Source organism: Pseudonaja textilis, chromosome 2 (assembly GCF_049901715.1).
Source record: "Pseudonaja textilis isolate UNSWEBS1 chromosome 2, rPseTex1.2, whole genome shotgun sequence".
NCBI lineage: Eukaryota > Metazoa > Chordata > Lepidosauria > Squamata > Elapidae > Pseudonaja > Pseudonaja textilis.
In genome coordinates, this window is record NC_141991.1 from 203,578,826 (window position 1) to 203,602,419 (window position 23,594).

The 23,594-nt window shown below is 38.3% G+C and overlaps 1 protein-coding gene across 1 annotated transcript in view; it reads left to right on the top strand.

Annotated features, from left to right (window-relative positions):
- The window catches only part of ALDH7A1 (aldehyde dehydrogenase 7 family member A1), a 22,545-nt gene extending 191 nt beyond the window's left edge, over positions 1-22,354 (top strand). Inside the window, exons 2-17 of the mRNA XM_087923218.1 lie at positions 351-416; positions 1,296-1,376; positions 2,246-2,369; positions 4,497-4,629; positions 7,933-7,977; positions 8,668-8,745; positions 10,429-10,526; positions 11,865-11,906; positions 14,549-14,643; positions 15,221-15,305; positions 15,616-15,722; positions 16,872-16,988; positions 17,440-17,537; positions 18,698-18,771; positions 19,827-19,902; positions 21,905-22,354. Of these exons, the coding sequence (XP_087779344.1) occupies positions 351-416; positions 1,296-1,376; positions 2,246-2,369; positions 4,497-4,629; positions 7,933-7,977; positions 8,668-8,745; positions 10,429-10,526; positions 11,865-11,906; positions 14,549-14,643; positions 15,221-15,305; positions 15,616-15,722; positions 16,872-16,988; positions 17,440-17,537; positions 18,698-18,771; positions 19,827-19,902; positions 21,905-21,959 (1,374 nt within the window). The 3' untranslated portion in view covers positions 21,960-22,354. The remainder of the gene's footprint in view (positions 1-350; positions 417-1,295; positions 1,377-2,245; positions 2,370-4,496; positions 4,630-7,932; positions 7,978-8,667; positions 8,746-10,428; positions 10,527-11,864; positions 11,907-14,548; positions 14,644-15,220; positions 15,306-15,615; positions 15,723-16,871; positions 16,989-17,439; positions 17,538-18,697; positions 18,772-19,826; positions 19,903-21,904) is intronic.
- The last annotated feature ends 1,240 nt before the right edge of the window (positions 22,355-23,594 follow it).

Sequence of the window (23,594 nt, forward strand, 5' to 3'; positions counted from 1 at the left end):
TATATTTGACTCTTTAATAAAATGCACTATTCAGGGAAAAAATAAGCAGATTTCAAGGCTGGAATGTTAAGAAATTCAGGAGATGAATAAGAAATGCAGACGAGCTAAAAGCAATGCAAGTAGAAAATATTATAGTTTACCTCCCACCCCCGCCCCCAAATGGTTGGAGATTTTCTTTAGAAATAGGGGTAATCGGGTTTTTTTTAATGATAAAATCCCAAAACTGAACTTGATTATGGATGACTTAATGAACATGTCTGTTTAGTTTCCAATTCTCCATTGACTTATGACAAGCTGTGTCTTGTGTTATCACTTTGTCCACTGCAGCATTTTTTACTGCTTGGTTTTAGGCAAATTTGGAAGACTATGAAGAAACAATAAAGAAAGCTAAAGAAGCTTGGCAAATATGGGCAGAGGTGAGTTAAATCTCTTTATATTTTCCCGAATTGTATCTGGGGAGAAATTATTTTTCAGTGGGTATGATCCCTAAGCCCAACAGGAGAGATTTATCCTGGAAAGTGCCTAATCCATTTTTGAAATAAACAAAATTAAAAACAACAATTTGAAGTTTTACCTGAAATGTATTTAGAAATGCTCTAATTCAGTGTTCAAACTTGGCAACTTTTAAGATTTGTGGACTTTAACTCCCAGAATTCTCTAGCCAGCAAAGGTGCTAAGTATAAAAAACACTAACCATATCCTTGGGATCATATTCGAATTAAATTCAGTGGCTAAATCTTGAATGCTTGGGATGGTTTGGTAGGGACTCTAAAGTCTGTATTTTTTCAGATCTTGTTCAGATGTTCATATTTTTAAATTGTAGACATGATATGTAATCTATCAGCCGACACAAATTTCTATAGAAAGAGGAATCATTTGAATTTCTTTTGTCAACTAGTATTTTTTTCCTAGATGGTTTTAAAATCTGATCCTATTGATTCATTTGAGAATAAGTTCAAGTATATTTCATAGAACTTCCCAGCTTTTCAACAAATGGCTGTAAATTGAGGATTACCTTCAGTGGTAAAAATTGTAAAAAGTATAACTAAATAGACAGGTTTTTTCTTCCATTTTTCCTAATTTATGTCATTGAATATTTTAATTTTCACTGCAGCAACTTCTATAGTTTTGCTTGTATTACCAGTCCAATGTAGGCTTTGTTCGCTACTCATAGTGGTTAAAAAAACCCCACAATTTTATGTCCAGAAATATACATTGTATGAGTTAGGCAAAGTATGCAGGATTCTGAAAGACTGGATTTAAGCAAATAATTTTTCTTTGCTTTCTTTTTATAGGTTCCTGCACCTAAACGAGGAGAAATAGTGAGACAGATTGGAGATGCCTTAAGAGACAAAATCAAAATTTTGGGAAATTTGGTAAGTTTTGCCATTGGATTGATATAATCCCTAAATTAGTAAAAAGAAATGCAGACAATAATTCCTGTTTGTTGCTTCTGGTGTGCATTGCTAATATAATCAATTAGATTTCTAAACATTTCTCAGCCATTGCACTAATATGACAACAAATGTGATTTTTTTAAGCAAGCATTGATTCAAGTTGAAGACAGTAAGTGCTAGAAATATACCAAAAAAGGAGGTATGTTTTGAATTCCAAACAAAACAGCTTGAAATATTTCATTGGACTTCGTTAAATGGCTTTATGATAGAATAAAAATGTGAAAATAGGGATTTAAAATAATTCAAACATGTCATTTCTTGTGAGGTATGGGATTCCCCGCCCCACCCCCACCCCCCCAAAAAAATCATTCCAAATTTCTGTTGTTGGTTGAGTAGCAGCTAGCAGTCAGCATTCATTACCAACCTACCTATTAATCAGTCCAAACAGGGTTTTTTTTTACATTTCTGTCTTGTCTTGTAGGACAAGGTGATAAAAAAGGCATTGGTGCCTGTGTTTTGTTCACAAAAAATACTATTTAATTATTGCAACAGTAATTCTTGTGCTTAGTTCATTCTCGAGTTGTTCATTACAGAGCACAAGAACTAGGTTTTTATAGATTCCAGAACTCATTAGATGAATCCAAACAATTCCATTATATTAGTATTTCCATTTACAGCTGACAATCACAGCAGCATGAGCAGTCGATTGGTTGCATACATAATGTAATTATACAAATAGAAAAAGATTTCTTCCTTTAAGCTATTCTAGCAGTGTTCTATAGGGAGGATCTAAGGAAACTGTAAGCAGTCATGTTCCATGAGATTAATGCTTTCCTTAATGCCTTTAGGTATCATTAGAAATGGGGAAGATTTTTGTTGAAGGTGTTGGTGAAGTCCAGGAATATGTAGATATCTGTGATTATGCTGTTGGTTTATCTCGGATGTTTGGTGGACCCATGCTGCCTTCAGAAAGTAAGCCTGCATTTTTGCCTGCATAAGAATTTATTCTGAATATTATTAAAGTAACTTGATATAGAAAATCTCAGTAAGAGAATAATAAATGATTTTTGACATAGGTAATATTTTAGGTTTATATGCTTCAGAAAAGCCAAAATACTTATTTGTCCCAACCAGACATTATATCAGCTTTCCATAAACCTGGTCAAAATATATAATTTATGGATTTTCTCCAGGAAATACAAATGGCACAATAGTTTCTGCCTCTATATAAATATTCATCCCTCTCCATCAATCTGCTCGAGAGAGAGAGGGAAAACAAGGGGAAAAAATAACTGTTGTACCAGTGAAAATCTTCAGTGAGATTGTATATATCTCTAAATGCTTGTAATCTTTGACTTATGACTACAGTTGGGACTGGAATTGCATGAATAAAATGTGATGTCGTGTGACTGTGTCACTTAGCAATTCCGGTAGTTGTCATAATCCCAGATGTATGGGTCATTAAGTAGGAAGTGATAAAGTCCGACTTAAAGAGTGGGGCTGTTCCAGGGAAGTGACGAAGCCCGGCTCAGGTGCAGGATGTGTGCGACAATGACTTCAAGTGTAGGAGGGATAGGGTAAGATAGTATAGGTCAGGGATTGCCAACCTTTTGAATCTCAGGGATCACCAAACTCATAATTTTAAATCCTGCAGACCAGAGACCCTAGGAAAATCCCCCAAAAAGTCTGCAGGAAAATTCCCCACCCCGTTTTCCTACCAACCGATCATTATTTGGGATTGCAGGATACCGTCTCCAGCTCTGTTCTCGGGGGGGGTGGGGGGGACGACTTTTGGCTTCATGCAAGGAAAGCAGCAGGAGTCTTTCTTTCTCTCCCCCCAATTCCGCCAGAAATGTGTCTTTGTGAGACTTGTCGCGCCAGCACAGCCTCTTGGAGCAGGATGCCTTGCAGGGTCCCAAAGACTCATTTCTGGCAGAGTTTGGGGGAGAGAAAGAAAGACTTTTGCTGCTTTCCTTGCATGCAGCCAAAAGCAGAAGAAGAAAGAAGCAGCCAGGCCAGGCATGTAGGGCGAGTGGGACAAGTCCCCCCCCGCCCTTTTCCCCCTTCCCTCATTACCTCTTTTTGTTCAAAACGCAAGTGACACAAGCCTTGTGTTCCCGTGGGCCATGTGGGCAGCGCAGCCTTATATTCCTGCGCATCCTGGATAATTGCTTTGGGGAGTGCTTTGGAGGTGACAGTTCTCTGTGGAGAACCAAAATTTTCTCATGGACTACCAGTGGTCCCCAGCCCACTGGTTGGCAACCAATGGTGTAGGTTGTGTGTGATTGCAGGCTGCCGAAAGAGGTTGTGGGGTGTGTACAAGCACAGGGAGACTAGAAAAAGAAGGAGCAAGGTGCATGTCTGCGACCCCCAGGTAAGCTGAGGAAAGAGGCTGTAGGGTACATATGAGTGAAGAAGGAAAGGAGGGCACAGTGCATGCAAGCGAACAAAGGCTAGAGTGGAAGAGACTTATCCAAGAGTCTTGGGCCCTTCCTTGCCATTTTTCCTATTGATTTTGCTTGTGGGAAACTGGCAGGGAGGGTTGCAGAAGGCGATCACATGATTGTGGGATGCTACAACCAATAAGTGCGAGCTGGTTGCCAAGCACTTGAATTTTGTTTAGGTGTATGCTGTGGTGCTGCAACAGCTGGAAATTTGAGGACCAGTCACAAGTCCCTTTGTTCAAGTGCTGTTGTAATTTTGAACAGTCATGAACAATGGTCATAACTTGAGGATTATCTTTATGTTTATTTGGGAAGAAAGTTCAACCTTGAGAATGGATGTGCCATAAAAAGATGTAATGCCATGTTTGAAAACTATATTTTAAATTCAAATGGGTTTGGCCTGTCTATTGAATTGAGACTTTCTTTGGAACGTTTGATCCTAGGGTTATTTCTCTGTGATGAATAACTTAGATAAACATGCTGCTTGAGCTAGGGCCAATTTTAGTAACTCTCTCTAACAATAGAAGAGCTGTTGTAACAATAAGTGGGGATACTTTTTATATATGTCCCTGATCTCCATGGACAATGGGATAGATAAGTAAAAAAGAAAGAAAAGCCTGTGCTTGCCAAACGAAACTGCTGTTTTTGCTTTCAGGACCTGGACATGCCTTAATAGAACAATGGAACCCTTTGGGATTAGTTGGCATCATCACAGCCTTTAATTTTCCGGTTGCGGTTTATGGCTGGAACAATGCAGTTGCTCTCATCTGTGGCAATGTCTGCCTATGGTAAGGTATTTTTTCCCCAGTTTCAGGATGAGTGTTTTCGGTGGCAGCCTTCTACTTTACACGTTATAAAAATGTTTGTGCAAATAGAATACAATGGAAAGAAGAAAAATTCAAAATGATATAAAGCCAGTTTAATAACTAATAACTCTGTACAACGAAGAGTAAGACTTTCTTTTCTCTGGAATTCGGTTAGATTTTTAGCACTAAAGGCAGTGCCTATGGGGAAGGAAATTAAAATTTGATTCCTGTTCTTCTGACAAGCAGGTACCGTAGAAAAGTCTCAATTTAAAAAGAGCTGGAAAGATTTATTAGTGGCAGGGAGATAATTATTAGTGGCAGGGACTCAAAATGGGATTAATACTCTCAATCAAGTAATATTTAAGCATTACAAAAAAGTACAACTATCTTACACAGCTGAATAGCAATGTACAGTATATAGATGCCACATTCACATTCAAACCCAAGTTTTACTTCAAGTGTGTTTGCACTATTCTGGATAAAGCAGGTTCTCTAATCTAGGGACTATTCAGTAAGCGAACATGTTATTGGTTGTACTCCACAACTCAGAAGTGGTCAAGTGTACAAAAATATACTTAAGATGCCAGTTTGCTTCTTCGTATTGCATTGCCAGATTGATGTTTACAGGAGAAATCTTCGGTTTACAACTACAATTGGGATTGGAATCTTGGTCACTGAGTAAGGCAATTGTTAAGTGAGACACCCGTCTGATTGCTTTGCTCAACAACCACAATCCCAGCTCTCCCAGTTGTCGTCCCTAGTGGTTGTGCTGGCCGTTAAGCAGATAGAACGAAGATGCTATCTGCCCAAGGAGGGCAAGTAGTTCCCATCCATGCATAGAAAAGAACTCCTACATTTGGCTACAAAAACAAAGTTTTGAACCTTTGCAGTCCCTGATTCGTTTCTCCAGGCCTGTGTAGGAATCCCTCTTCTCCCTGTGCACAGAAGGCAGTTCCTGAACTTGGCTGGAGAAATGAAGCAGGGGCTTCAGAAGACTGAGTTTTGTTTTTGCAGCCCAGTGAAAGATTTCTGGAGAAGAGAAATCCTTTGGTAGGCGGCACCCTGACAGCTTCCCTATTGACTTTCTGGGGAAGTCAGCAGGGAAGGTTGAAAATGGTGATCACGTGATTGTGGGGCACTTGGCAACCAGTCATAAGTGCAAACAGGATGCCAAACAGATCACAATCACATGATGGGGGGGGGGGAAACACCATTTTATGATGCCTGATGATTGATTTAAGATGAACCATAAAGCACCATTTATGATACATTGTAATTTCCAACAGTAGTTAAAACCACGGATTATAAGTCAAGGATCACCTGTATATATAGCCAGTGGTTATGTGTCATTTGTAAATGGTACAAAAACATAGGTTATCGCGGCTGCTAGTTGTACAAAGCAACTGCATGTCTTCAGGAAATTAGTTGATATTTTTATCTCATTTACAGCATTCATATTCTAATTCAGAAGTCACCAACCGGTGGTCTGTGGACCACTGGTTGTCCATGAGAAATTTTGGTCCACAGCACACCCGTATCTGCAATGGGTGATACTGGCAGCGAATGGATTGATGTGCACGGGGAGAGAGGGTAGCGCATGGCAGATCGCAGCATCGGAACCTTCCCAGGTGTTCCCTGGCCTGCGAGGGGAGGCGCGATCTGCGCTCCTCCCCTCAGAAGCCGCAAAGCACTCGCCGTCCATCTGGCAGCTGCCAAGCCTCCTCCTCCAGAGGGGCGGCGAGTGCTTTGCAGCTCCTGGGGGGAGGGATCGAGCCTCCCCCTCACAACATCTTCACCTGAGGGGCATTGCTAGCAGCCGCTTCCTGCAGCTCAGCAGGTCCGCGCTCTCCCTGCTGCTGCTCAGCCTCCTTGATGCGCGGAGGCAGGAGGCAGCAGCCACGACACAGGTGTGCGAGGGAGACTGCAGGTTGGCCCCACCTCCCCACCACCCATCTGGTCTTCAGCACATGGCTCGTTGGTCTCCCACCACCAGTTCAGAGGTTCCTTTCCCCTACCCCTGGGGGCAAGGGTGGGGGAAGAGAGAGACAGAGACAACACACACACAGAAAGAGAGAGAGAGAAGACATGGAGAAAGGGAGAAAGAGAGAGAAGGAAGAGAGAGATGACACAGAGAGAGAAAGAGGGAGAAAGGGGGAGAGGGAAAGAGAGAGAGAGAAAGAGAGATGAGATATGAGAGATCCCGGTGTTTTGTTTTCTGTGGGAAACAGGTCCAAATGACTCTTGGAGTATTTAAGGTTGCAGAAACAGGCAGCCAAGCTAAGTGCCTGAAGGACCCCATCCACTCACTGGTGGTCCAGGTGCTTCAGCGAGCAGTGCCCTGGATTCGTATTAGTGGTCCGTGGGATTTAAAATTAATAATTGGTGGTTCCTGAGGTCCAAAAGATTGGAGACCCCTGTTCTAGTTAACAGATATCAATATATATTAGATGGCATTTCTTTAAAAGGGAGTGATATAAATCAGCGATCCTTCACTTTACTGAGTTAATACTGCACTAAACATGGCTTGTTGTTTCTTTGTTTCTCTATATAACATGGTAAGGAACCTGTCATTCCTTCATGCTGGCATAGTGTAGCTCCTGTTGTCTATGCTGCTGAGATAGCTGGCATGCTACGAATCACCCATCTTGTCTCTGGATGAGTCTTGATTATTAGGCACTTCCCAAGATTTCTAGTGGCTCAGGTTTAAAAATAGCTTGCTATGCTTGCCATACATGAGGTACTGCAGTTTGGGTCATTGTTAATAGAGCAAGCAAACCATCCTCATGCTTTGTGTCAGGTTAGTGAATGCACAAAGCCACCCCAATTTACACTGCTACCAAGCTGTGAGCTATGATAGTTTAAATGCAGTTTGTGAACAGTGTCTGTGAATTGAAAAAGGAAATGCTGTTAGAGTGAGAACAAACACACCGAGTAACACCCACATGGTGAGGTTTTTTTCTTTTTATTGTATGTCAACCTGACAATTCCTGCACAGAAGTAACTAATTGATTTTAGAAACAACTGGCCAAATACATTGTTAAAATAACCTTATTCATATGAAGATAATTCTAAAAATAAGAACAATAACAGGTGGAGTCTGGAGGAACTCTTTAGTAGATTGTATGAGATAAAGGGTAATCATTTGATTGATTTTTCTTTTGCTATTACTCAGTTTTTGGTGCTTAATAAATGTAGCAATATGTCTTAAAATACCATATATTATTCATTTTAATTTAGATGATTCCTATGTCTAATAATGTTTATCTTCCCCCCTTCTTTCTAAAGGAAAGGTGCACCCACAACATCCCTTACCAGTGTGGCTGTTACAAAGTGAGTTTCTTTCCTTTATTGATATGAGTTGCATGCAGCTTCAGTTTTGTTTTGTCTTCTGCTTTGCTTCAAGAAGCTTGTTGTTTGATATTTCACCTTTTTTCCCTTTTTCTGAGTTGGTTGCCTGGAGACCCAATGGTAGGTATGCATGCATGCGTAAAGGCATTCCACGCTTAAAACCTCTACGGTGAGGTGATGTGGGAAGTGCAGATAGTACTTACAAATGGTCACTTAGCGACTGCTCAAAATTACGACCGCTTTCCCCCTTCCCCCAAAAGCTACTTACAACCTGATTTCAAAGTTTACCCATCCAGTCATTATTATGACTGAGTGCAGAGATTCTACTCTGTGCTTTCTGTCTATCCCCCCATTCCATCTTTCTCTGCTGGATCCCTGCAGGCTCTGGGCCTGCTTTTCCAGCCATTGGGTTCCACATGCTCCCCCCTGCCGTCATCAAATTGTTCACTTACCTTTTGAAGATCTCCAGAGTTCAGGAGGTCAGAGTAGAGAAGGACAACAGGCCACTATGTTGGTGAGCGATTTAAGGAAGCAGTACTTTTTTCTTTCACCAGCATCTAGATATACTAACAAGATGAAATTGTCAAAAATGATTATTGGATATCTATCCAGACTTATTTTATTTTTGCCATTGGAAATGTATCATTAATTAATGTCTTATTTGATTACCAGAATAATTGCACAAGTCCTAGAGAATAACAAGCTGCCTGGTGCTATTTGCTCTCTAGCTTGTGGTGGAGCAGATATTGGGTAAGTCCAACATTTTGAATATTATGTAGATTTTAGTCAATTTCCAATACTACAAAAATCATGTCAAAACAAAATACTACAAAAATCCTGTTTCTAAGGGTGTATAATCCTGCAGTTCTTGATATAGTGATCCACGGTTCATTGGATTCTTAGTGTTTTCCACATGGTATCTGAAATCTCACAATTTAGCACCAAAAAGGGGATGGCTACAGATTCCTTCTGTGGAATAGTTTGTCCCCAAATATCCAGATTGCCCTTTCCCTATTGAGCAACTGCTCCATTGTCCCTATTGTCAGTTGTCCCTAATGAGCAATTGCTTAATTGCCTGTAAGCACGGGTATCAAACTTGTGGTGTCAAGTTGCCCTCATGATGTTTTGTGATGTTTTTTCCCTTTGCAGAGCTGGAGTGGATGTGCCCAGTGCATTACACATCCAGCCTGCAGGATGCTAGCTTGACACCCCTGTCCTAGAGTCACTGAAAGTTAGTGGGCAGCCATATAAATTCTCTAAATAAATAAGCTGCAGAGCTGTAAGACATAGCTCTTCAGGAAAGTGCTGGGGACAATGAAGTTTAACCAATCCTACTGGGTGGCACATTTAGTGGAGGGTCCTGTTACATTGTATGTCTATTCTTTTTAATCCTGTTATTGATAGAAATTGCTCAGAGACTTGAAAATTATTGGGAAGTATAGTAGCCATAGAAAATTAATTAATCCAAATGAATTCTATCCTCAGTAATGTTTTTTTTATTTCTCTCCTCCTCTTTCTTCCATGCTGTTGGCTAAATTTAAGAAAGGAGAATCGTATAGGGTGCAACTTAAATAACTTTTATATAAGAAAATAAAGATTATCAGTGAACTGGTAGTGTAATCCTGCAGTCCCAGGTGTAGAATTGCAGTTTAGATGTGTTGCCATTAATACAATGATTAGAAAATGTACTGAAAAGGAAATGAATCTGAATCTCAATTGACAAACTGTTTCTCCATCAATACAATTTTATAATGGATTAAATGGATTGTTTGCTTTTCTGAAACTTTGATGGACCATTTATTGGCATTGAAGTTGAAACTTTTTGGAAATTTTGAGACAACAGGAAGAAAATTAAGATATGAGTTTGTAGGTCAGATTTGTGCTATCTATGCTGTTTTCTATTATATAGGAATCAATATAGTACATAGACATACATAAGCCTTTTTATTGCATTATTCTTAAAAATCAGTTTGGAAAATAAAATCTGGCTAGTACAGTGTGAACATTTTAATAACAAATTGTATGAAATTAAAGGTGAGAACCTGGAAGATTTATGGTCCAGATTACTACAATAGTTTTTTAATTGAACTCAAAATTGAGTTCTTTTTTTTTTCTTTCCATAGTTATCCCTTCACTCTAGCTACCAAACGTAGCTCCTTCTTCCTATGCATAATATCCATTTGGATCCATATAGAGCAGGACACTAAAGTATTTGCCATTCCATTCATGCTGTATCAACAGTTTTGAAAGAATTTTCACTTATGATCAAGGAGCAAAATGATATGAAGAATGTAATAGAGCATGTGCTAGATATTCTGTTATTGTTATTGCAATAGATCTTAATGGTAATTAACAAGAACTGCTTTCTAGCTCTACTTGTTCAACTACGTATCATCTAAAACTATTCCTTTGTCTTTGTATTGTCTTGTGTAGCATAGCAATGGCAAAAGATGAGCGAATTGATCTGCTCTCCTTCACGGGCAGCACCAATGTGGGCAAGCAGGTAGCTGTGACAGTCCAGGAGAGATTTGGTAAGTGTAATATTTAAAAAAATCAGTTTCTTTTAACGCCTATATATGCATGAAGGAGAAATGACCAGTTTCAAGTTAGTTTGCAGATATATTAACAAATTATGGCATTGGTTTATTATTCAAAGTAATTGTTTCTGTTACCATTGAAACAAAACATTCTTGGAGAGATTGGAGTTTCCTTATCAAGAAAAGATAGCATGTCCACAAGTGCCTAATGGGAAGGGAAAGAAATATGTCATTTTTTCCCTGTCCTCCCAAATTCTCTCATTCCTATTTCCTGCCATATGTTTACCATTGGTGAAATATGGCAGCCATGTTTTCCACTGCCTCCTGTCTAGAAACTCCCGTTCCTTTTCTCAATGGAGAATAGAGGAGTTATTTTTAAAGTCACTCACTCCAGTGGATTAGAAGAAGAGGAAACGAAAGGTAGCTTCCAGCAAGGAGTTCTTGCCAAGGTACACTTGGATACACTGTAGTGAGAAAGTGTGGATTTATTGAATCTTAAAGAACTCTGTCTTTGTACGTGGGGAATTGTACATGCCCAAAGGCACAGAGCTATAGCATATACTGCTCTTTTGCAATTCTTGTGTGTTACATTACCACTGAGGCTCAAATAACAAAATAGGTTGCAAATATAATGTAACAAATAAGTTGCCTTAATAATGTAACAAATGGAACAATAAAAAGAAAAGAGTTTTCACAAAACTGGGTTAATGTAATGTGTCTGAAAGAATATTGTAAGAGTATAAATTACAATTCTTCTCTGCACAGGCATTAATCTAATTATTCTGATTGTTAGTAAAATAAGCAGCTCAGAATCTATGCTACAAATAGTCACAATTGCAAAAGAAAATTTCTCAGTAGATTTTGTATGTAAAATGTATGAAAAAGAAATGGGAGAAAAACATTCATTTTCGTTTTTTTGTCTGTTTTGGTTAGATAGCCATGTACCTACCTAACAACCTGTCTATACTTATGAAGAATGAATCCTTTTCATACTTGCCATTTTTACAAATATTCTCTCAGTTTCTGGATTAAAGACCCCATTAAAAACCATGTTCAAAACCATATTTTAAACTGTTTAAATTCTAATTTTTGCCATGGCTGAGAATTAGAGCAAAATATAAACCCTAAACCTAGATGACATGCTAATATGCACTATTTGTTCATAAATGGCTAGCAAAAATCTGTATTTTTGGAGCTATGTAAAGAAAGCAATTTTGTTAAATATGTTCATTTCTTTGATTCACATTTTTAAAAATAAAATGATGGGAGGTGGGCTAGCATAAATGCTAGTTTAATGGTTAGATTAATATGATTTACTGTTTATTTTAATAGGACGATGCCTGTTGGAGCTTGGTGGAAACAATGCAATTATTGGTAATTAATATTTCCATTTATATCTGGTAGTAGCGATTACTAATCCTTGGCTCATTGAATATGTACAGAAACTAATATTGTACATTGGCCAGATACAGGCTTTTTAATGGTCCAATTGAATAGTTAACTAAAATGCAAAACATGTTTTGGTGATGGAGTTTGAGTGCTTGGAATGCTTTTTGAATTATATGCATATTATTTTTTTCTGGCAACTCTCACTGTCTCTACTTTTTTTTCTGCGTCGTTATTTGGTTACTTTCTTACAGTCCACAGTTCAATAATCTACTAATCTCACTGCATAAGGTGGGTAGATAATAATTCCGAAAGTGCCCTTTATTTCTAGTCTTCAGGTGCTTTTTTTCTCTTTTTCATTTTCACTTTGGTTTATACAGCAGAGGACAGTTAATGCCTCTAATGATTTCCCCAAACTTGCTACTTTTTCCTAACAATCATGGAATTAATTGCTAGCCTGCAAATCTGTTCTGACTCACCAAGTTGATTCATCCAGTTTCTGGACTTTTGAGTAAAGCACTGCTCTCAAAGTTCACTGTTCTCATCTCCCCCGCACCCTCCGAGGATTGCCTGTTGCCCCAAGTGTGCTTTATCTTTCTTGCCCCCCATCCCTTGCAAAGATAAAATGGGATGAAGCTAAAGCCGGCTTCATCAGATAGTCTTGCTGGCATTTTGAGTCAGAAATTTTTTGGGTGTTATAGAAAAAAGTTATAGGAGAGCGTCAGAGTACAAGCTGGCTGAATCAGTGGTGATCACAGTATCCCTTTTCTGACTGCCAGGATTCACTGGAACAGAAGAGTGGATTAAATGGGGTGTGTGACTAAATGTATTGTGGCTTGCAATTTTTAAAGTCTTGAACCTGCTTGTATGGGCCCTGTAGATAAAGAAAAATCCTGAATTTTGTCTCTGGATCAAATTAGTTATGGGAACCAAGGGCTGAGGTTTTCAGATACTGGTTTTACTATAAATGGAAGTAAAACTAGTACTGTACTTAACAGTACTGACAACTTTAATGTTCTAATGGCAATAGGAATTATGCATGGAATTTTAAAAATGCTGCTGCTGCTAATTTTAAGATATTTCTGCTTTGTAAATTTTACTATATTTTTCTCATCATCTAAGTGGAAAAGAGTTCTTTCCAACTCTGTATAGATCTAGAACAGGGGTCGCCAACCTTTTGGACCACCAAACTCATAATTTTAAATCTTGCAGACTCTAATCCAGCATGTTGCTTGCTGAAGCGCCTGGATTCGCACTGACGGGATGGGGTTCTTCAGGCACTTAGCTTGGCTGCCTGTTTCTCCAACCTTAAATCCTCAAAGAGTCATTTGGACCCGTTTCCCACAGAAAACAAAACACCGGGATCTCTCATATCTCATCTCTCTCTTTTCCTCCCTCCTTCTCTCTCTTTTCCTCCCTCCTTCTCTCTCTCTCTTTCCCCCTCCCTCTTTCTCCCCTCTCTCTTTCTCCCTCTTTCTCTCTCTCTCTCTCTTTCCCCCTTTCTCTTTCTCTGTCCCCGGAGGTGGGGGTGGGGGAAAGAAACCTTTGAACTGATGCTGGGTGGTGGGAATCTGATGTCGGAGGCCAACAAGCCACGTGCTGAAGACCAGATGGCTGGTGGGGAGGTGGGGCAATGGGTGATACTGGCAGCGGATGTATTGATGTGCATAGTGATGGGGGGAAGGAACCTTTGAACTGGTGTTACCTCCTGCCTCCGCAATTGAGGTCAAGCGGCTGTCAGCGATGTCCTCAGGTGAAGATGTTGTGGGGGGGGGTGCTTGACCCCTTCCCTAAGGAGCCGCAAAGTGCTCACTGCCCCTCTGGCACCCACCAAGCCTCCTCCTTCGCACTGGTTGTGTGAGCGGTTCTGGTAAGGAGGAAAAGAAGCACAGTGGGAGGAGGCTTGGCAGCTGCCAGAGGGACAGCAAGCACTTTGTGGCTCCTAAGGGGAAGGGCCGAGCCTCTCCCTTGCAACATCTTCACCTAAGGGCATCGCTGACAGCTGCTTCCTGTGGCTCAGGAGGTCCACGCTCTTCCCACTACTGCTTGACCTCCTCGGTGCGCAGAGGCAGGAGGCAGCAGCCACGACACTGGTTTGCTAGGGAGACTGCAGGATTGCCCCACCTACCTGTCAGCCATCTGGTCTTCATCACATAGCTCATTGGCCTCCGGACATCAGATTCCCACCACCCAGCACCAGTTCAGAGCTTCCTTTCCCCCCACCCCCATCTCCTCGCAGGCCAGGGAACACCCGGGAAGGGCTCCGATTCCTCAATCTCCTGCATGCTTCCCTCCCTCCCTGCGCACATCAGTCCATCTGCAGCCGGTATCACCCCTGTTGCAGACATGGGTGTGCTGCGGACCACCAACATTTTCTCACGGACCACCAGTGGTCCATGCCCATCGGTTGTGGTTCTTCTAGAACCACTGATCTGGAAGACTTCTTTGAATCAAAACAAAGTTTGTTTGATAAGGTCTATAACACTGACCTTTGCAGATGTTTTGTTTTGGCTTATTTAGGATAAAAATTGTTGACAGTTATTCTTTCACCAGTAATTGTTGCTTAATTCCTTGTAGTTGATGTTTATATTTTGCATTGGTCCATCATTTTCTGCTTCTGTTCCTTGTAGTATTTGAAGATGCAGATCTCAACCTGGTCATTCCATCTGCCCTCTTTGCAGCTGTGGGTACAGCAGGCCAGAGGTGCACAACTGCTAGGAGGCTGGTAAATAATTATTCATATCTTTGTGTATTTTGATACCTGGATGGATAGACACATATATAGTCAGTTAGACAGGCAGGTATATAATACATACAGAAATAGACAGACAATGGATATATCGACATATCTCTTATTCTATTCATATCTTCTGCATAATCTTGATAGTAATTATAAATTTGTGCATACTACTCTTTTGGCCGCAGCAAATATACTATAATATTTTCCCATAGAGATATTGTGCTCTATTTGTTCTTTACTTCCCATCCTATTTCAGTTTAGAACAAAACAAGAGAAAGTTTGAATAAATTTAACCCTCAGTCTGAAAAGGTAAAAGTAATGTACTTTTTACTGCTTCTTTTTAAATGTCCTTCCAATTCTATCCTGAGTTGCCAAATATCAAATTGAAAATAAAATGCTTAAGTACACTCAGGCACATAAAATGGAGAAAGGTTACTTGTCATAGCTTTACAAAAGTTAGACTCTAATAAAATCAGGAAGATCTTCAGAAGATACCGTAGTTTTCCACAGGATGTTGAAGTTGTGCTCTTATTGCCAATAATATTCATGACTTTCTGCTTAGTTTTTGCATGAAAGCATCCATGATGTAGTTGTGGAAAAACTCATGAAGGCATATGCTCAAGTCCGTATTGGAGATCCATGGGATGGTAAGAGCTTCATTTTATTCATGGAAATAGACTGTGATAGTACTTGGCTAAAATCTAACTAGCTTTACAGTAGTTTTTAGTATTGTGCTCAGGCCAACTCAGAGAACTCTTTCCTTTGTTTATAACCATACCCTGATGTTCCATGTAGTAATGAATGATATACATGAGTAATCATGTACTAATATATAACAAAGTTGTTTCAAGCAATTCCAGGTATAGCCATGAGCTCTTTAAATAAATCTAATGGATTTTTCATTATATTCTTATACATTTTATTTGGATTCCACTTAGGCATTTTTTTTAATTGCAGCAAATACCTTATATGGTCCTCTTCATACAAAGCAAGCTGTTAAGATGTTCCTTGATGCAGTGGAAGTAGCCAAACAGCAAGGTGGTTCTGTTGTCTATGGTGGGAAGGTGATTATTCTCATTTACATCTATAAAATAAAACGTAAAACCAGTGGTGTTGAAGAATGTGTTGCTCTGACCAATACTCCATTGCCCCCATCAAACTATTGTTGCTTTTATCCTTCACACGATAAATAATCTTCATCTTCAAGTTTTGTTTCACGAGATTAACTACATATATTTCCTCTTTGAACAATGTTCATATAACCTGTAGTAATGTACACATTATCATGCTTGAAGAATACCAATCCAAGAAGTGGCACTTTGTTGAATTTAGTCAATTTGAATACAATCATCTTTAATACTTGAATAGGTGAACACTTGGAATTTCCAGAGGTAGACGAGGAAATTAAAAAATATATTGCTGTGGAGGAGTGCCTTTTGCCACTACAAAATGAAGATAAAGTAACAGATGTGTCCATGAAATTTTCTGGAATTTAACTTGACTTGAAAAAGACTTCATACTTGTAAACATAGATTTCTACAAAATTGAAGCAGAGCAATGACTTGCTTTGACTGTATGAAGCTTAATTACAGGAGGCTGAGAAGGACCAAAATATAGACCTTTTGGGGTAACTTTCCAATCTGATCATAGGGTTTTGTATTGATAATTATTAATCTATCTTATATTGTCCTTGTTTGGCATGAGTAGGGTTATTGCTATGGTGGCACAGTGGTTAGAATGCAGTACCGTGGGCTACTTCTGCTGGCTGCCAGCTATTTGTAGTTTGGCAGTTTGAGTCTCACCGGCTCAAGGTTGATTCAGCCTTCCATCCAAGACTGAGTTCCCAGATTGTTGGGGGGAATATGCTGACTCTGTAAACTGCTTAGAGGGGGCTGTAAAGCACTGTGAATCGGTATACAAGTCTAAGTACTATTGTATTGATATTACTAGTTTTTAAGAAGCTACTTCCAAAGAAAGGCAAATCTCTTGATATGAGGAGTTAAATGATGACTTTTCTGAAGACTCAACTTACACTTACATATTTCTGACAAACCAATATTTAGAATTGCAGTTGTATAGTTGCTTTTAGGTATGTTTTGTGTGTTGCAAACACAGCTGTTGAAGGAATTTTATGCAGTAGATATTGGCATATAGAGAAATTGATTTGGCTGAAACTTGTGGATTTTTTTTTTTCATTCTCTTTTAATTTTAAGGTTATAGAGCGTCCTGGAAACTATGTTGAACCAACCATTGTGGTTGACCTTCCCCATAATTCTTCAATTGTGCATACAGAGACATTTGCTCCTATTCTCTATGTGCTCAAATTTAAGGTAAGTAAAACAGTTCTTCAGCTAGATGCTAGCAAGGGTATATAAACTTGAAATCCAATGGATTACAATAATAGTGCTGGGCGTTATTTCAGCTGCATGAGTTTTTTTCCTGTTTTGGATGTACAGTAATTATCTCAAGTGCTTGGGAATTGTTGGTGGTAGTCCTCTGGGATTACCCGAGGACATTGCACAAGGTATATTGAGAAGTCAGTGCTATGATAAGTCCTCTCAGTTCTGGGACCAATAAGATGAGTACAATAAAACCTGGAAAAGTGAGTATTTCATCATAACATCCTGCTTGCCTTATAGTTTGAAGCACACTTCAATCTTTTTGAGACTTAGGCCTTGCACATAGTTAAAAGTTTCAGAAGTTCTAGTTTATCATCTTATTTTTGTGGTTATATTTAGTGCTAAGTTCATGTAGTTATTTTTTAATTATTTTGCTTTCCAGACAGAGGAAGAAGCTTTTGGTTGGAACAATGGTGTGAAACAAGGCTTGTCCAGCAGCATCTTCACTAAAGATTTGGGCAGAATATTCCGATGGCTAGGGTATGAATCTTCCCTTTATTTTAAGAAGGAGAATATGAATCTGATTAAAATATGACATAACTTAATTGTTGAATTTTTATTTCTTCTCTTTTTAGACTATTCATATACATGGTATATCCAAAGTCAGGTTTTATAGACAGACTCCATAGAACATAGACATAACTTAATTATATAAATAAATGTAATGATTGAACTGATTTTATTTTCTTCTAAACAAATAATTAAGTAAATACTGCTTCCTTATTCCCTTATGGTGTTTCTCAACCTTGGCAATTTTAAGAGATGAACACTTCATGGAATTCTGGGAGTTGAAGTCCATGTATCTTAAAGTTGCCAAAGTTGACGAATACCGTTTAACTCACAATCTTGGTACGTTCCTAAGTACAGTAATATTATGAAAACAAATATTAATCAATAAAGAAACTGATTGCTCTATGGGGCCTGACTTTTGGAACACATTATATATTTCTAAATTTTTTATTATTTTTAATTTTAAAAAGCCAAAAGACAAACTAGCAAAGCATAGAAATGAATATACACTTTTAAAAACTGATAAACAAACCTGAAAGAAAAGAAAATTTTATAAAGGTTACATAAGAATGTATCTATGTGGTATCTGTTTATTCACACATACACTTATATACAACTCTGTGATTTTAAAAGAAGTACAGATATTTTAAACATTTGTACAGACAGAGATGATTGTTGTGGAAAACATTTTAATATAATCCAGAAATGGTATTCTGATTTGATTGAATTTATTTTTCTTTATAGAGTTTTGCAAAGTTAGATTGTATCTAGATTGTAAACCAGTATAAGGATTTATGTTCAGTGATTCTCTGACTTTTTCTACCAAAAAGGCCAGTTGGCTATTATTATCAGAGATGATAACATGCCAACTTGTTTACCATCCCTCTGACACAGTTCAAAATATCAGAATGAATATGATACAATTTTAGCCAAATGTTATGCCACCTATGGCTTTTTATATTAGTAATTTCTAATGCTTTGCTGAAATAGATTTATGTGGCCTCTTGTGCCTCAAAAGTGCAGATGAAATATTCTAAATTCATATCCCTGATAATTCTCTTGAAGTTTAAGACTTTCAAAGGAGTTCATGCTAATTACAGTTTAGTAAGCATCTTTTTCGTTCTGCCTAGGCCCAAGGGGTCAGATTGTGGAATTGTTAATGTCAATATCCCTACCAGTGGAGCTGAAATTGGAGGTGCATTTGGTAAGTTGTATAGATATAGCTAAGTCTCTGTAACTTTGTTACCTTATACATAGAACAAGCGCTTGTAAATGTTTCAGGATAATTCTGTTCTCCAATTGCAAATTATTTCTGCAGAGAGTGTGTTAAATGATGACTGAACAGGCTAATGTTTGTTGGTGTGTTAATAGGGATCTGCACTTGGATTTCTTTGTAAGCAATTCATACTTCTGCACTTGACTCCTTTCCCTTGATTGTAGGATTGAAAACAATTACTATTTCGAGAATTGGATACTACTTCATGGCCTCATGTGTTGATGCGAGTGTCTCCCAGTTCCCTGTCTCCAAAATCTCATATAAGAATGCTGACATCTCATGAGATTTAATGAACTAGTTTGGAATTTGAGCTAAATATATATTTAACTTAGATGTCAGGTATATTTGACGACTGTTTGGGGAAATTATTCTGGAATGTTTGGGGAAATTATTTGCTTCATCTTATAAAATTATTCTGAAAGTAATCTGTGCTGAAGAATTTGCAGATTACAAATAGTTCTTGTTTAACAACTATTTGTTCAGTGACCATCTAAAAATACAAAAGGACTTGAGACACATGCCTGAAGTTGCTGAGGCTGTTGCAGAGTCTCCACAGTCACGTGATTATGGCAACCCATTCACACTTAATGATAAGATTGTCAGGCAGTTATGGGATTGCCATTTGCAGTCTTTCCTAGTGGCTTCCTCAGAAAGTCAGTGAGAAGCCAGTAGGAAAGGTTGCAAACCCCTCTGGTTCTGATATGGGCCTAAATCCAAACAGGATTTGTAGCATGGAGTATTTGTAGCCAGTCCTCAGAAATTGGAGTCCAGCACCAGAGTTTTCCCCTCTACCAGTAATCCAAGTTTTTTTCTCCAGGGTAGCACTGGAATTAGGGATGCCTACACACACATACCCAATGCACAGAAGGGAACTTCGTGCTATGAAAATGTTTTGTTTGTATGGGACCTAGAAATGCAAATAGAACTGCATGGTTTTAAAAAAAGTTCTATTTCTATCATTTCTATTCTCTTTCCTCTTCTAGGAGGTAATAAACACACAGGTGGTGGAAGGGAATCTGGTAGTGATTCATGGAAGCAGTATATGAGGCGATCTACCTGGTAAGATCTGTAGAGTTTATGTACACATATAAAGTATTTTTCCATAATTTGGTGTCCTCCAAATACTTTTGTAATTTCCCAGGCATACCTCCGGTGTATTGGGTTGATGATGCTTGGTATAAATGTTCTCCTAATAATTCTAAAGATGGGCAAAGAAGCTTATCAAAGGGCAAGAATGTAGTATCTCCTTAGAAAATGTTCAAAAAAAATTAATGGGAAAGAAGGGAGAAAATATTAAGTATCGAAGAAATTGTCAATACATGCATTTGACATTTCATTTAATTGTAAAACTGAATTAAATCAAATTTAGTTCTCATTTGGATCCTGACTCTTTTTGGCTTCTAAGCATGTCTCTCAAAGTTTAAGGTTGACCTCTATTTGTGTCTCTTTCCTCTTGAGGCACATTTAAAGCAATGCAGTAGTTCTAAATGTAGGATTTGCAGCAAACTGCTTAATCAGCTAATTTTCTTACAGGGGGACTAGCATACTCTGCTAAGAATTTTAATAATTTGACCTTAAAAGTTATGGTATATATGAACTTGGAATAAATATAAACATTTATATCCTAAAAGCTGCATTTTAGAGGATTTTATGTTTTATATCTGCGAAATTTTGTGAGGAAACTGCAAAGAGATTTTAAGGGGAGTCAAGCATAATATTCGTGAAGTGACTGAAATGTTTCTAGGTCATCGTAAAAAGACCATGGCAAACACTTATTAAGGTGATAGTAAGGTTGCTGCTGTGAATTTTGCTTGTTTATGGAATAAGCAGCTTTAATTGGTATTTAGAATATGGAAGATGGTAGTAACTGATTTTTGGATATATAGCATATAGCAATATACACCTGTGCTTTCTTAGTAGGGTGTGCAGAATGTTCTATCCAGAAATATTCCTGTTTTGGAATAGCTATGCATATGTCCTCTAATCTGATACAGAATCTTTTTCACTCTTTTTCTTTAATTAACATATCTGAAGCCTTAAGACACAGAATGGTTCACTAATTGAAATCTGATGATTCTGTATAATTTGTTCTATAGTACAATACAGAATTGTTAGAGAGAATTATTCCTACCCTGTTTCTCCAACAATACGGCCTCCCCCAATAGGGAGTCCCAGCATGTTTTATAGGCATGAAATGAAATTAAGCCCCTCCTCCCAAATTAAGGCCTATATTAAAACATGCAAAATGGGTGGGAATGGTGGGGGGAGCTTGCCGTTAGGAAGTACTTTTGTTGCACACCCGGATAGGGTGCTGCCTCCGTTGACCCTGATACGAAGTGCACCACCAATGCCGAGGTCAACATCCAAGCCGTCGCCGCCCGCCCGAAGATGCAGAGGTGGGGGAATTAAGTCACCGCCGAAAAGACATCCTAGTCATTTTTTCGGGGCTCAAAAAAAAATAAGACCCAGCCTTATTATATGAGAAACACGGTATATGTTCATTCTAATTCTTTTCATCCTGCTATTTTGATACCCCTTACTTGCATTGTTAAATCTATTAGATATTATGTAGCAGTTCTGAATTAAAAAGAAACGTTAAAATTTAAAAGAGTGAGTTTGGTGTAATGGTTAAGGTGCTGGGCTTAGAACCAGTAGATTGTGAATTCTAGTATTGCTTTTAGGCTTGAAAGCTGGCTGGGTGACTTTGGGCCAACCACTTTCTCTGAACTCAACTCATTTTAGAAAGTTGTTGTGAGGGAAATAGGAGGAAGAAGCAGTATTAGGTACGTTTGTCACCTTGAGTTATTTTTTAAATTAATAATATCTGAAAATTAATAAATCTAAAAAAGTAAAATGATACCTGAGCATGAATACAGAAACTTCCTTAGCAACCTGCATACTGTCTTGATGTACTTCCATTTGAATCCATGTTCTCAACTCTGAAAATGTCTTTTCACCTGACTGATTATTCTAGAAACTCACTGTTGAGCTAGGGTTAGCTTTGTCTAGATGGGCTTTTTCTAAACTCTGCATATTTTAAGTTTTCCATTTTATCTTTCAGCACAATTAATTACAGCAAAGATTTGCCTCTTGCTCAAGGAATCAAATTTAATTAAGAGGCAGGTGGAAACACTACCTTTGGTGAACCTTGCAGTAAGAAACCAAACGTCTATTGATTTCAAATCCACAGACAACGGCTACCTGAAATATCAAGCATCGAGGTTGTTTGTAACTGCTGCACTGGTCTCATCCAGAAAATTCAAATTATGTTATGTACGCCAGTCATGTTAACAATGTGTCCAAGACTCTGATTCTGAGCAGTGGAGAGCAGATGAAGAGTTTGGCAGTGAAGTAGAATTTGGATTATGAGCTACAAAATTTGGATTATGCATAAATCCTAAAATCCTAACTTTGCCACATTGGCAGAACAATGGCAGCCAATGTGTTTGGAAATAATTTATATGATATTGGCTTCACTGCAGAAATAAACTATTTTATAAAGCTCTTGTTATCGTAGAGTACTTGTTTGTTTACTTATGTAAAAATGTTCTTTTTTTGGAAAACCACAGTATCTTCCTTCAAATGAAATCTTCCCCTATATTAGAGAGGATTATATTTAGAGTAGAATTCTCAACCTAATGTTGCAATTCATGCCATCTGCAACTGGCATAGCTGGTATGATAGACATTGTGGTCCTGTGCATCTGGAGGGCACCAGGTTAGGAAGGGATAGTGTGATATATGGAATGAAGCCACCTGCCTTCACCTTGAAACAGAACTGGCAGGTGGATCAGAGCTGGGTAAACAGTCTTAAACAAACAGTGACAAATTCTCCTTTAGGGCTAAGTTGAAACAATCAGTGCAGCGATAGCTTCGTTCTTGTTATACAAAAATTCCTTGAGTTTTGTTTTGAAGCTTTTGATGACTCCTCAAAATGTTTATTATTCATTCAGGTACTAGAATCAAAGTATTGCTTTCAGGGAGTTATAGAAAGCTTAACAGGGTGTTTTTTAAAGCTCATGGGAGGAATAGAGTGAGGCTCTGAGAAATACAGCCTTCTCTTTCAACCAAGCAAAAGCTTATTTCCCCAACCCTATTTTTTAAAATTATATTTAAAAAGTTTAAATTATCACTTTTTTAAAAAAAATATGAATGAAGTAGGGCTATTTATAATCATATTTCTGATTTTTTTATATATGTGAGTGAGAAGATTGCTAAAGTGCATATCTAGCAATCTCTAATGATGAAAGATCCATTTTTTGGTCTTGATTGTAAGATTATAAGATACTTGTATTATGTTTTGTATGTTGTTAAATATAAGCAAATTAATATAACCATCCATCTCACCAAACTCTGGGCAGTGTATAAAGCATAATAATGAAAATCATAAAACACTTAAACATAAATGAACGAAAAGACATAAACACATAAATATCCAAAATTTAAGGAGAACAGCTATCACTTGACATATTGCAGGTTCACTGTGGAATCCTCAAGGAAGAATTATGTTTACAGGATTTTCCATAAGGCAGGGATTGAGCCAACTTCACCTTGGGAATGATGTTCCAGAAATGGGGGCCACAACAGAAAAGGCTCTGGCTGCTGCATTGTTGCAAGATGGAACTCCTTAGTAGACAGGACCTACAAGCACACCTTTTGCTTAACCTGATGGAACAGGTAGATGTGATCAGGAAGAGGGACATGGGCAGTTTTCAAATATGATAGAGAAAGAAAGAAAGGCAGGCCCTTAGA